Source organism: Cynocephalus volans, chromosome 8, assembly GCF_027409185.1.
Source record: "Cynocephalus volans isolate mCynVol1 chromosome 8, mCynVol1.pri, whole genome shotgun sequence".
Lineage (NCBI taxonomy): Eukaryota > Metazoa > Chordata > Mammalia > Dermoptera > Cynocephalidae > Cynocephalus > Cynocephalus volans.
In genome coordinates this window covers 18,086,487-18,101,267 of record NC_084467.1, presented here as the reverse complement: position 1 = coordinate 18,101,267, position 14,781 = coordinate 18,086,487, and the positions used below count along the sequence as shown (strand labels likewise).

General features: G+C 34.3%; 1 protein-coding gene across 3 annotated transcripts in view; it reads right to left on the bottom strand.

Annotated features, from left to right (window-relative positions):
- The window catches only part of KDM1A (lysine demethylase 1A), a 64,567-nt gene that overhangs the window by 29,265 nt on the left and 20,521 nt on the right, over positions 1-14,781 (bottom strand). For all 3 annotated transcript variants that reach the window (XM_063104098.1, XM_063104100.1, XM_063104099.1), the window contains 6 exons: positions 9,623-9,756; positions 6,863-6,941; positions 6,168-6,260; positions 4,858-4,964; positions 2,798-2,879; positions 1,826-1,920 (listed from right to left, as the gene is read on the bottom strand). In XM_063104098.1, coding sequence (XP_062960168.1) covers positions 1,826-1,920; positions 2,798-2,879; positions 4,858-4,964; positions 6,168-6,260; positions 6,863-6,941; positions 9,623-9,756 — 590 coding nt within the window. The remainder of the gene's footprint in view (positions 1-1,825; positions 1,921-2,797; positions 2,880-4,857; positions 4,965-6,167; positions 6,261-6,862; positions 6,942-9,622; positions 9,757-14,781) is intronic.

Sequence of the window (14,781 nt, the reverse complement as noted above, 5' to 3'; positions counted from 1 at the left end):
TGGACCTGGCTGCATATTCAGGAAAGTCTAAAGAAGATGGTATATCAATGAGCAGTGATAGTCTTTAGTGTGGACTCTGTCACTGCTTGAGGACTAATACAATAGCCACTTTGGGGCCTTGCTTCCTCAACTCAATTCTATACTATACTGTCTGTCTACCTAAAACACCCATCTGATCATGTCACTTCCAGTGCTTGCAAACATTGGCTGAGCAACAGATTCCATGGTACGGCACCATACTAAACTTCAGCTTACTATCTTCCTACCCTCATGAATATAATTCCATCTCCCTTTAAGAGACCTCTCTGCTTAGACTTAAACGTTCCTCTGCCTCCAATGTCTTTCCCTTCCTTCTACAACCACATGTTGATGTCCTAACTGCCCTTCGCAAATGCTCTTTTTCCCTCCAAATCTCTCCCTGCCTTTCGCTCCCCTCTCCACCTCTCCACACTCTTGCTCCCTTGACTCTTTCACAGCAATTGGTTCTTTTATGTAACCCTTGGCAAATTCTGCCTTAGCTTTGTGTTACTGGTATATTCATGGGAGATACATTTATGATTTGCTTTAAAATACTCCAAACCAAAAAATAAAAGCAGAAATGGGATAGATGAACAAGACTGTAGAGCCATATCTTCTACTAAAAATAGGGGGGAAAAAAGGAAGAGAAACAAGAAAAGAAACAAGCCTGGAAAAACAGGAATTCATAATATTCTTTCTAACTTGTGCATATTTTTAAATTTTCATAATTAAACGGTGGGAAAAAAAAGAATTGTGTACAAGTACCACTAAACTGTGGCAGGGACTGTATTCATTTCTATATCCTTTACAGATCTTTGTAGAATAGAAGTTTACTGAATTGTTGAGTTAACTTCTACTTCATCCTTTCTCTCACATTCTCTTCAGTTTATTCTGCCAGAAGCTGCCCACACAACTATACCCAAGCCCTAGAGGAAATGTGGACCAGGATGGTGGGGATGAAAACCAAAGCATTCCCTAGAAGTCTGTCCTCTGATATAAATCCCATAAAACCTAACAGTAGACAGGAATAGGTCTGGAAGTCCCTTGAGACCTATTGCACAAAATTCAAGAGTTGGAATCTTACCACTTTTAGTAAAATAGCTAAAGCACCGTACACATAACAAATCTTCTCTTCCTCAAAATATGAAGATAATAATGTGCCTATATCCTGAGAAGTGTGGACTCTCATCCTGATAGGGGAGTTGGTAAAATTTCTGCTGAATACAGACTTCTGAATTTTTCCAACCCCTAAAAAATTAGGGCTGACTTATGTAGTCTAAGTCTACCTTAGAGTGGATAAACTACTATCACTCCCCCCATACCAATCACCACTTCCATGCTACTATCATACTAAGTATAGGAAGTTCCTATGCTTCTGGTCAACAGATACTGTAACCTACCTAAGCATCTCGGTAAGTACCTCCATTTGGCTATTAGTCCATCAAAAACTTGAGTCTATAAACACAAAGCTGAAGTCATAAAAAGCACATGGAGCTAAAGCACATGATGGGAGGCACAATACAAAGAAATGAAGAATCAGGTTTCAATTCCATAGGTCTCCTGGAGGAAGTGACCACAGGCAAATAAAGAGATTAATTTTCTAACTAGCCTTCGTTAATGTCTAAAGATAAATGCCTAAAGAGACATGTAAATTTGCATATATACAATAACTCTTTCTTATACAGCTCAGAGTTAAGAATATATGTATATATCAAATATATATGTATATGTTCATCCACACATTCCCCCAAAATTATTTTTATTAAACCAAAGAAATTTTGAAAAGTTCTATTTGTCCTTGACTTACAGCTTGTCCGTTGGCTTCATAAAGCGGACATTTTTGCTTGATCTTGGCCAGTTCCATATTTACTTGTTTGCTGACCACAGCCATGGGATTCCCTCCTAGAAAAAACTCAAAACAATTAAATTCAACATCCCTATGAAAAGAGAAAAACCTCAAAGTAAAAATATTTTTACTCAAAATAAAAAATGCTCAAAACTTACAGTACGTGAATCATTATCTCAGAAAAAATGTTCACAGTATATCAGTATATGTAAGATAAGCATAAGAATGCAAAAAAATTACCTACGAGGGTACTTTAAAAACTGGAAAAACAATTAAAAGATAATATGAATCTTTCCACGAACTTTTTGAAGTAGCTTTGTATAATCCCGAGTTAACATTTTATTACAGATCCTTCCACATTTTAAGCACATAAAATTACAGACATATGCACACAAAAGGATCACAACATATAAACTGTTTTACAATCTTTTCTCAGAAAACAATATATTGTATAACACAACACCAAGGTCCAGGGTTTGACTCCTGTACTGGCCAGCTGCCAAAAATAAGTAAATAAATATAGCAATATATTGTGGACAGAATTTGATGTTAATATGGAGCTACATAATTTTTAGTGGCTGTTTAGTTCTCATTGTATAACAATTTAATCTTCTAATATGTGGTTTCTAATGTTCTGCTGTTATAAACAATGCCACTATAAATAGATGCTCCAAACGCAATCTATTCTGTTAGGATAATTTCCTAGAACTAGAAAAAGATACCCTCGGTTAAAAGATATGCACAATCTAAATTTTGCACATACTGATATGTCCTTTCAGGAGGACTATCTAGCAATTTACTTCTCACTAACAGAAGAACAGTACCTTAAACCAATATATTTTAAAACTGCATCTATGGCTTTAAAATGTAAGTATGAACAATCTTATGAGTAGCAAACTATGTATTGCAGTATGAAATTTAAGAGCGACTTACCAAGACCTGTTACTACCATGGCTCCAAGATCAGCTACGTAGTTTCCTTTGCGAAATGTAGCAACTCGTCCACCAACACGATCCTGTTTTTCAGAAATTAAATGATCAAAATCATCAATTCTACTTTAACTACAGTAACCCGGCACAGCACCATACCAGGGCTCTGTCTTTTGTAATTTAAAAAGAAAGGTGTCATTTAGAGATTATAAGGAGTGCAATCAACAGTACTGTGGGCACAAAGAGCAAAAGAAGTTTAACTCAAAAATTACTTGAGGGAGAGGCAGGTAAGGAATGACTTACAAGATTAATTGATGTGATATAAAACAATCTGACAGCCAGAAGACATATTTAGTCACAGGTACCAGCAGTCTATAATTCCTCTTAATGCACAGGATGAACAAAGGCCACCCCTATAGAAAATATTTGTTCACAAATTCCAACACTATTTAAATACCAACTTTCTACCACTGTGATCTGACCCTTGCTCCCCACTCCTCAAAGTCAGCTGTTGCTGTAGATTGGCCCCCTGCCCCCCCAAACTCACTGAGGCTTAATCCCCACTGTTAACTGTTGAAGGTGGGAAATCCTATTATGGTAATTGAAAGATGGGACCTTGATTGTAGGACCATGCTGTAGTAAATGGATTAAGGTAGTCAGGGGCGTGGGTTCTGAAGGCTTTAAAAGGATAGCACATGAGGAGGTTAGTCTATCTCTGCTCCGCCATTTCACAATGTGATACCCTGCCATCACTGAAGTCACCACCAAAGAAAGCCTTCACCAGATGTGTTCCCTGGACTTTGGACTTCCAGCCTCTGAAACTGTAAGCAATAAATTTCGTTTTCTTACAAAATACCCAGTTTGGTGTAATTTGTTATAAGCAACAGAAACGGACTAATACAGCTGTGAATAATCTGATAGATTTCTCTGACAAATGGTTCTACATTGTAGCTGTATACCCAGGGGCAATGAGTCTATTGGACATAAACTGCTAATAATAACCTTTGTCCCTATATAGGCCCAGGTTCATCTCTGCTGACTAGGGATTTTCAAGTATAGAGAGAAACCTTACTGAGCTGTAGTGATAATAATTATAAATGATATGAGTTTTCTGTAAACTCCAAATAAGCAAACAAAAAGGCAAAATAAAACAAAAACCTATACACTAGACTATAAACTGCACATGGGCAGGGACCATAATGATCGCATTATTCCTTAATGTATCCTTAGTACATAGTACACAGAGGGCACACAAATGTTTTCTGAGTTAGCAAATAAAATACTGATTTTAGTAACAGACTGTATCAGGAAAACATTTAATTTCAATTTTCCCATACTCTACTTAAAAAGAAAAATTTTTTTAAATTAGCAGTTTATAAGAAGCAATTTGGATTGCATTGCAGATAACATTTTGAAAGCTTTTATAAAATTTGAGATTGGTTACCCATGAAATGTTTTGTTTTAAATGGTGGGAGTCCAGGGAGGCTTTTAAGCCACTGGAAGATAATTAAATTTCAAAAATTATTCATGAAAATAATTTGAATAGTAGCATCCTAATGTGATGCCTCTTTTCTCACTATGTCCATCATCCCTTTCCTCCGACAGTTTCTATTTCTCTCTCCAGGACTACTGATAAGGGAACTAATACCTTGACTTTCATCAGGCCCTAAAAGATGGCACCTGCCTGAGAAGCAACTCCTTTTCCTTGACTATCAAACAGGGAGTACAATTCTCTCTGTTCCACCACAGAAAACTGCGTTCTACAAAGGATATGTCTGTGAAGGTCTCAAATTTGAGAGTTAACTGCAAGAAACAATGATCTGAAAACATCCAGCAAAAGGATATATAGATCATTTACAAACTCTAAATACTCACTGAGCACTTTTCAAAGCTTTACTGTCAAAATGCTTTATCCGATATCAATAACACTATCCAAAATACCTTTAAGTATTATCAAAATCAATTTGACTTTGTTCAAGTTGTATGATTCTGTAATCTGCAACAGGTAATTTCCTTGCCATATTTCCACTAGGTCAGCTTCTAAACTGAAAATAAAATTCTTACCCTGGCTTCCAGAAGTGTGACATCCATTCCAAAACTTTGTAATTGTCGAGCTGCTGCCAAGCCTGAGACCCCAGAGCCTATAATAATTACCTTTCCTGTCTTTTTAGCTAAAAGCAAAAATGAACAAAAATTAGAAAATTTTGTTGTAGATTTAAGAGTTTATACATTTGCAACAACATGGATGGACCTTGAGAGAATTATATTAAGTGAAACGAGTCAGTCACAGAAAGAGAAATACCACATGTTCTCACTTATTGGTGAGAGCTAAAAATTAATATATAAATTCACACACACACACACAAAAAAAAAAAAAACCGAGGGGGGGGGTAGAAGATATAACAACCACAATTACTTGAAGTTGATACGACAAGCAAGCAGAAAGGACATTGTTCTGGGGGAGGGAGGAGCAGGAGGAGGGAGGGAGGTTTTGGTAAGGGGCAACAATAATCAACCACAATGTATATCGACAAAATAAAATTTAAAAAAAAAAAGAGTTTATAGTTTTTTCTCATGAAAACCTCTAAGCTCTTAACATGCCATGATGTCTTACAAAGTTAACAAGATATAAAAACTATCTGAAAACAAATCAACAAATATCTGAAACTTTTAAATCTTAGTTCGACATTGAACATTAATAAATCAAATACATTATATCTTAAGATTTACTTTCCCATTACCTCAGTCATGTATTTCAGTATCTGTGATCTTTAGTTAATTTGTTATAAATAATCTGTTTCATTTACCTCACAATTATACTAGGACATATTCTGAGTGTAAGTTACTTCCTTTAACTTTTACTTCTGTAGCCTTAAGTTAGTACCCCTTTTTGAATAATTATTAAAGCATTAAAAATAAATGCATTAATTCTCAAAATATCCCTATCTCCTGGATCCCTGGCAGACGTTATCCAAACACTATAAAAGGGGCAAATAGTATTTAAAACAAAACAAAACACCATTAGCAGCATAAAGAACTGTTCAATGAGAAAAAAAAAAAAAAACCCTCAAACGTCCTGATTGCAAAACTGACTTCTCTCATTTTTAACAAATTTTATTCTTTTAATTCTGATTTTTAAAAAATTAGAAATCCATTACTTTTTACTAAAGTACTTATCAAACCAGAAAATAAGGGAAATGTACATTTATTAAGAGATTTTATCTTAAATTTGACATATAAGAAGATAAACTTGGGAATACTATGAATCTAAATACAGATTTACAAATCAAAATAAAAGGCTAACAGCATCTATATAAAAACAGTCCAGAATCATAACTTAAAATGATGAATTCATTGGCAAGGCAGGTCCTTACTTGGTAGGGGTTTTATCCTCTTATAGATGCCAAAGTTGATAAGACCATGACGCTCTAAATAACTGTGAACTCGGTGGACAAGCACAGTATCACCTACAGAATTAGGGAATTTAAAAACATGTTTATATTTTCAGCAGTTTAAAAAGAAAACTATTCTATTTCTCCATCATGAAGTCATTCTATACATCTTTTCCATAAGCTTTAGGTCATGTGACTCCTTTAGAAAAGTGATTCTTAGAACTATGAGTCAGTCCAAAATACATATCACATAATTTGGAATTTTTAAGAATGATATTCCATTATAGATGAAATGGAGGACAAAACCAAATCTTTGTATTTATAACACTTATGTACTTTGGCAAAAACTTCAGAAGACTTTGTAGGTGGCAAGTGGGAAATAAGAAAGCCAGACAGCCAGCCAATCAAGTGCCAACGAAGTATGCCATGGATCAAAGTTGGACAACAGGTCTAGGAAAATATTTAGCAATCTGTTGAACTCATCTGTCAACACAATTTAAAGACCAGTAAAACAAATAAAAATAGAAAACAGTTTCTGGTTTTTGCATAGCACAAGGTGGAATAAAATGAAAATATGAATGAAAAAATTAATTATCAAGGAACCACAAGGCTCCTGGAAGGAAATATCAATTTTTGCAATCCAGTGCAAAACTAGTCCTATTGAACACACTACTTACTGTTATAAGGTGCTTCTAATTGTTGGAGAGTAGCCTCAAATGTCAATTGAATCTTTGGATTATCCAACCACAGCTGCAACTGTATTTAAATGACAAACTGTATTACATACCAACAGACATATGCCATTTGACCATCTTTAAAATAATCTTTTTAATTTTAAGGCTTCAAATAACAGCTTTCCTTTTATTGAAACAGTGAGGGTTATACTCCTGACAAAGAAACTAATAAAACACAAAACCATGTCAAATGAGTGAATTATTGAAGAAGCTAGAATATTTAGCCTAAACAAAAACAAACAAACAAAAATCTAGTAACTTCTCAAGGTCATGCAGCTAGTAGGGAGCAACTAGGATTTAAACCTGGGTTACATGACTCCAGAGATAATGAGTAAATAAAATCCACAAAACCTAACATGTAATTAAATGGATATGCAGAGGTGGAGGAGAAAGGTGTCAAGGATAACTTCTGTTCCTGGCCTGCATAACTAAATGAGTTGGTATGCCAGTTACTGAATGGGATCACTGAAAGAAGAAACGAGATAATGAATTTAGTTCTAAGACAACCAAAAGGAGTCACAAAATAGGCAGCTAGATATAAACGAAGGTACTTCAAAAAGCTCATGGAAAGATTAATATTCTTTTAATTCTATTTTTCCACAAACTTTCTGAAGTACCCTCATAGTCTGGTGTTCATGAGAGGTAAGATCTGGAGCTATCTGCTGATTGGTGATAACAGAAGCCAAATGTGTCGAAGATGGCTCCTAGTGGAAAAAAATAGGGAAAAGCAGAGAGGACCTTAAAGAGCCTTAAGGAACTCCCAAACAGTTCCACATAGTGGCCTCTTGTTAAAGATGAGCCTACAATGCAATCAGAGAAGACAAACAGGGAGGCAGGAAAAAAACCCCAGAATACTGTATTACTGGAGCCAAGGGAGTAGCATGTTTATTTCAAATACTGCTGAAAAAGCAGTAAGATGAGGAATGAAAAATATTATAGTACACTCAATGGGTTCTAACATAAATTCTCTTCAAAGTGAATATACATATGCAAAATCCAAGAGAAACTAAATACCATCATATTTGTGTCTTAATAAAGACTGCTCCACAGATAAGTTTCAACCAAGAAAGAATTTGGTTATATGTAAATAAAACAATTACAAAGGGATATGACCAAATTCATATGGATACTCCACTTCTTTCTGTGGCCACAGTCAAGGGAAAATGGAATTCCTCAAGTCCACACTGAGTCCAAGCCCTTCAGCCCTCAACATAGGTCTTCTTTCTCCTTCCATCATGTAAAATAAAGCTCAGATCATAGATCCTAGTTCAATAATCCTAAAGTTGCAGTTTTAAAATTTGAAGGCAAAAGATGTAGCTTAAGAGTAGAGAATTGATACAATTCTTGCAGGAGAGAATGATTTATGATCTGTTTCATAGCCAGAGACCACAACTCTAACCCGGGCCAACCCTTCCCCAAACCTGGACTTTTGGTCACAGGAAATGAATGGGAGAAGATAGAGATCACTATAAATCAACCACTCAAACTCAAGTAAAAAATAAAAACTCCCTTCAGATAAAACAAAAAAAGACCATTTTGTCTAAAAAATCCACTTAGATCAAATATTGATATACTACACATAGGAGCTGATTCAATTTAAGATAAATCATCCTCAGAAATACACACTAAGAATTTTCCTTTGGCTCTAACAAAACACCCTGTCTTTTCTGTATTACAAAAACTCAGTATTACCTAACAATCACTAGCTAAATGACATTTAACAATCCAAATTAGCAGTGGTTTTGCAATCTAACAGCCAAAATAATAAATTAGAGGTAGTTAAAAGGCAGATATGCTGATGTCATTTCTGAGCTATATTCAAAATAGGTGAAATCGCAACTTAAATTTCTTCTACTTTTATCATCCTAGAGTACGATGAGTATGTTCTGAATAGCACCCTGCCCTCTACTCTATGGCTAAACAATCTGATGAATAAAGGACATGAAAGAAAAATTCACAGAAGAAATACAAATGACTAATAAATATGAAAAAGCAGTAAGTCTCTATAATCCAATAAATGGAAAAGAGATTGTCATTGTTTAAATAACAAAAACAGGGGCAGGGCAATGGGGGTATTGACTGATTCATCCTTTGTAGGAGGCAGTATGTCAATATGTATTAAAACTTAAAAATTGTTCATACCCTTTTGACAAGGTAGTTTTCCTTCTAGAACTCTATCATAAGGAAATAATAACCACAGATAGTAAAGAAAAGACTGTTCAGAGAACTTAATTATAGTACGGCAAAAATGGAAACTTATATATCCAACAGTTAAACTATGACCCAACTGTCAGATGAAATATTATGCAAACATTAAAGTCAATAATTCAGCCAGAGGAGAAGGTTGAACCAGATGAGTGGAACAGGGTAAGCATTGTTCTTATCCTGGGAGGGAAAAAAAAAAAATTTTTTTTTTATATGTTTAAATAAAGATTTTTAATGTGTATTTATGAGTTATGAAAAAGGTGTCACAGAATGCATGCAAGCAGGATCTCAATTTTGTAAAAATAAAAATTACATATACATTAAAAATAAATACCCAAAGGAAAACAGCTAATTTTTAATAATGGTTGTCTCTGGGTAATGTGGTATTATAGACAATTATAAAAATTTTCCTCCCTTTCTATTTTTTCCCATTTTCTCTATAAAAGTCATATGTACTTTTTAGAATCCAGGTGAAAAAAAGCAGACATGGAAACTTACTGTGCGGTTTCTAATGAACAGAAAAACCTTCTGGGTTTGCTGTGGTCCACTGATAATATCTGGAAAACATGCTGCTTCTTGAGAAGTCATCCGATCATGAGGAAGCCGGCTCTGGAAAGCTGCACCCTCCACACCTAGCAAAGAAAGCAAAGGACTTCTAGGAAAAGTGCAAGTGAATACAAAAGGAGGAATACTGATGGTGCCTCTAAGTCCTGTTTTTGCCTGAAGAACTCTGTAAAGTTTTGCCTCATTCACAGACTGATCTAACCTTTTAAAAAAAAAAATTTGTTTCAAGAGCTGAAACTTCCTTAGAAATTAGCCACTCTTTTGAGCTTAACATTCCAAAGTTTACAGTTTACTAATGAGTAAAACAATATACCTTATAAAACATAACAAGGCCTTTAGAATATTTTCTTCATCTGTAAAATAACTATAATATTGGGATGATATTCGAATTAAAATTAGCATCATTGATAGCATACAATAAAATTTAAAACTAAAGAACCAGAATAAAGGAAAGTACACTAACAGGAAAGCAAAAGAAGCTATGGAGCAAAAAACAGAAGCACATAAATTCTTTTAAGATTACAGCATGGAACAGAAGGACAACCATAAGGCTTAATAATCAACAGGAGAAAATACGTGATCCCATCAATACTACCACCTGTTAATTCTCATAATTCAATACTGGCAAGCAGTGAGAAAGATTAAGCAGACTACAATGATAAGACAAGAATGCAAGAATGCAAAGAATGTACCTTTTCTGACAGGAACATTATAAATGCTTTGCTATATATACTACAAGTAAAATATGCTACTACGTATACTATGTACTATATATACTATATACTAACACGTAAAATATGTTATTATTATTATTTTTTTTTTTTTGGTCGTTTTTGTGACTGGCACTCAGTGAGTGCACCGGTCATTCCCATATAGGATCCGAACCCACAGCGGGAGCGTCGCCGCACTCCCAGCGCCGCACGCTACCAAGTGCGCCACGGGCTCGGCCCAAAATATGTTATTTTGAAACTTTTAAAATTGGATATTAAATTGATTTTTATAAGATGGTGGTTACGTATACCTTTATGAGGTGATCTTAGAAATACAAGCAAGTGTATACAAATGTATTTCCAAAAACACCTTATAAAGATGTATTTAACCACCAGGTTATAAAAATATCAAGACACAATTCAGTGTTTCAAAATTCATTACCACTGAAGTAATTACATATAAATAACAAAATAAACACCAGGTATCCATATTTAATCATTTTAAAGCACATAAAAAAAAAGAGATTGGAAGCACTGATAATGGAAGCAAAATTAACAAAAAAGCATTAGCTAGATCAGAATAAAAGAACAAAGCAGGTAAAGATGTAACTTAGAAAATTACAGCTAAGCTATTGAGGGGTCTGCTTCCACAAAGCCATTCAAATGGCAAACACTACCTAGAAAAAAATAATGGTTAACAAGAGGTCAAGCAAAAATGCCTAATGCTAATATGGGCCACACATTCGAAACATGGTTCTTAAAGACAAGGAGAAAAGGCTATCCATCCACCGTAGATAATAAAAACATAAATACCATATTTCGCATTATTAAATCAAATCAACAACCTTTACACATAATTAATACCAACCTAAAATTAAAAACTGTCAGGACAATTAATTATTCCTTAGGGGGAAAAAAATCAGTAAGAGCCATATTGTTGCAGGCGAAGCATGAAATTAAGGGAAGAAAAGAATGCTATCAGGGGTACAGGTTATATCAGTAATGTGAAATTTTCTTAAACTATACAGCTTTGATGTCCCCAGCCCCCTACACCCAAATCAAAATAAATTAACCAAATAAGAACCAAAAAAACAAGACCCAAAATATCTCACATTATAAGGAACATTATCTACATATTAATCCTGAATATTTGAATCAAATAGCTCTTAATAGATTACTTCTTGGTATATTTGATGAGTGTATACTATTAATATGAAAATCAATGATCTCTATTAAACTCCACTTCTCCCTGACAAAAACAGTAATAGTTTTTCTTAGCTATATGATTTTCTTTATGTTTAATAAATGGTCACTGAACATCAATCCTACTGCAAAATACTATTTTTCAATGACAGCCGAAAAAACCATGTAGTTAAATTTCATATTACATTTGGCTTCTCATTACAAATGTTCTTATCAAAAATCACTCTTAAAATAGTTGGCTAACTTTGGGAATTTTGAGAATATGTAACAAGAAACGTTATTTATTTGTCATGTTTCAAAGTATCTCTTAAATCAAATATCAAAAGTTTAACCAAATGTAATTAAAGAAGCTAAGTTGTGACATTTATGTATGCTTGGAATAATATTCTTCTCCATCTTCTACACAGCATCCAAAAAACCTAGTTATTCTTAATACTCTGATATCAATTTATAAAAATGAAAAATGCCCATACCAGCCAGCTGCCAAAAATAAAAAAAGAAATAAAAAAAAGAAAAAGAAAAATGGTATCTAAAAACTTTCGGTAATTATTTCCTTCCCTTTGGTATTTAGAGATAAAGACTTAGTTGGTTAGAGCATGGCCTTGTAACACCAAAGACAAGAGTTCGGTTCCCTGTACTGGCCAGACGCCAAAAAAGGGACTTATTTCCAAGAATGAAGACCATTATCAAAATAAGAGTAAAAAGCCTGCAAGATAAAAATCTAAACTTTTTTCAAAGAAACAAAAAATGTAAATTTGGAACCTAAACTGTTGCGAAACTAAATCAAAACATCCGTCTTATAGGATATTTCCAAAATGAAGTAATAAATCACTTTGAATAATCTAACTCATAAGTATCTCCTTTAGAGAAAAAAACTTTTAGAATATAGCTCACTTTAATAATATCCAAGTACCAATAGTACATATAACTCCACTTGGCACTGGAACAAAGCTTTGTATTTTGGGTTTGTATGAATTTAACATAATGTGGTATTCTGGAAATTTAAAATGTTTCAAAGATGCTATCTAAATTTTTAAAAAGTTCTGAAGCGGCCTCCATACCAACCTGCCTTCTGCTCAATTCCTTCCTGCTCACCACTTCGCACAGGAAATCCCAGCATCACCTTTCAGAATGCAGTCATACTAAGAGTAGAAATGCCCTCTCTAATGGTCTGATTGGCTCACGCTTTCTCTGAAAACATTGTAATAGTAGTTAAATACTTAAGGAATAATTAAGACCTTTCAGGATAGCTCAACTATAGGGAAAGAGGGGGTGGGACGGGCAGGGCAGCAGGTGAAATTATAGGCCCCTCTATTCCATGAAATCATTTCCCCCACACTTTCTCTGAAAACATAGTAATAGTAAGTTAAATACTTAAGGAATAATTTAGACCTTTCAGGATAGCTCAACTATAGGGAAAGGAGGGGTGGGACGGACGGGGCAGCAGGAGAAATTATAGGCCCCTCTATTCCATGAAATCATTTCCCCCTGATTCTGACAAAATATATATAGGTAGCATCTTGACTAGAGTAAGGTAATAGAAATATAAAAATTAGAGATGAAAGGAAGGCCTCCATGAGTTACTTGCCTTTGATTTTTTAAAAAATGAAGTAGATAACTACAACTAGATTTCCAGCTGAAGAGTGAAAACAAAAGCCTGACGGGATCTACATGTAAAAGACTTCACTTACTTAAAGTCAGTAAACTAGAGATGTACCATATCAAGTCCTATAATAGTTTAAAAATAAAAAGAATATAGAATAGAAGGAAGAGACAGAAAAAGAGAAAAAATGAGGAAAATCTCATGATTTCTTATACTTTAGAATTTTGATTTTTAGGATAAAAGTCTATTTTAAATTATTCTAAGGGTGTAAGGAATAATCTATGCACTAAGAAGCAAGAACCCTGGCTTCTCCAAAACTTCGGCGTATTGCTGGTCATGTCATTTAACAACTTTGGGTTTCACATCCTAATCCATAAAATAGGGGAGATATAATACTATCTGTTTGAAGGCAGGAAGCTGGATAAGATGGTCTCAAGTTCCCTTCTAGTGCTAAGATTTAGGATGTATATTCACCAACCTGAGGTGGATATTAAGAAGTCAAGATATGATCCTGGCCTCAAGATACTCAGGAGAGTCATTTGGTTTTATTAAGAGAAGAACACTGAGCACATATAAATACAAGTTTCTAACTCTGATCACCACTCAAATGCATACGTCTGAACAGGAAAAAGACCTGAAGAGAGATCTTGAAGGGTTCGTAACAGTCACCCCCATTCCTGGAAACACTTAAAACTCATGTTCTACTAACAGTAAGTAAGCAATACCACAGTTATACACGAAAGTCTGCTTTTACTTTCAGCAATACACCATATTGTTTACTTACATAAAAGAGCAAATATTCACTTTAAAACAAAAAACCACGAGAAAATTTAATTTTTTTCTTCAAGATTAAAGCTGTAATGGCTATCCCCGATCCTTAACAGTTCCATGGAAGATATAATTGTGCGTCATTTGATGAAAAGCATTCTTGAAGGTTTACTTGTCATAGATGTAGATTTAATGAGGGTTTTAACTCCTCCAAGATAAGCATGTACTGATTACCAACCTCCAATCGTTGGGACAGCATTTAAGAAGTCTACTTCTAACATTCAGGATCTTCTAACTACTAATTACCATATTAACATTGAATTATCTTTGATCCAAGAGAGTAAAATACAAATACTTCCTGGACCTGCCATATGCAAACTGCAATAGACAATTTTAAGGTAAGACAGTTGAAAAGTGACAACCTATAAAGGTAAAGTAATATCTATCCCAATTCGATTAATATGTATTTATTAACCTGCTTTGAGCACTGGAACACACAAAAACACCCTTTAATAGGCAAAGGATGAAATCCAGACATGTTATTTTGGATTCCAGGAATAAACTTTAACTGTTCCAGATCATGGCCCCTATAAATCCTTTCTTTTTCCTAGAAGTAAAAATCTCATTATTTGGTCAGAAAAGAAAAAGCATTTCAAATAGACTTAAAAAAAATTTTTTTTTCACTTGAGAAACAAAAGGTTGAAATTGCAAAATGATTAACCATGTAACGTTAATTGAAAAACTGTACCCAACACAATGTAACAACCATTTTTAGAAAGATGTCATTTGCCTGAATAATTCCTCTGACT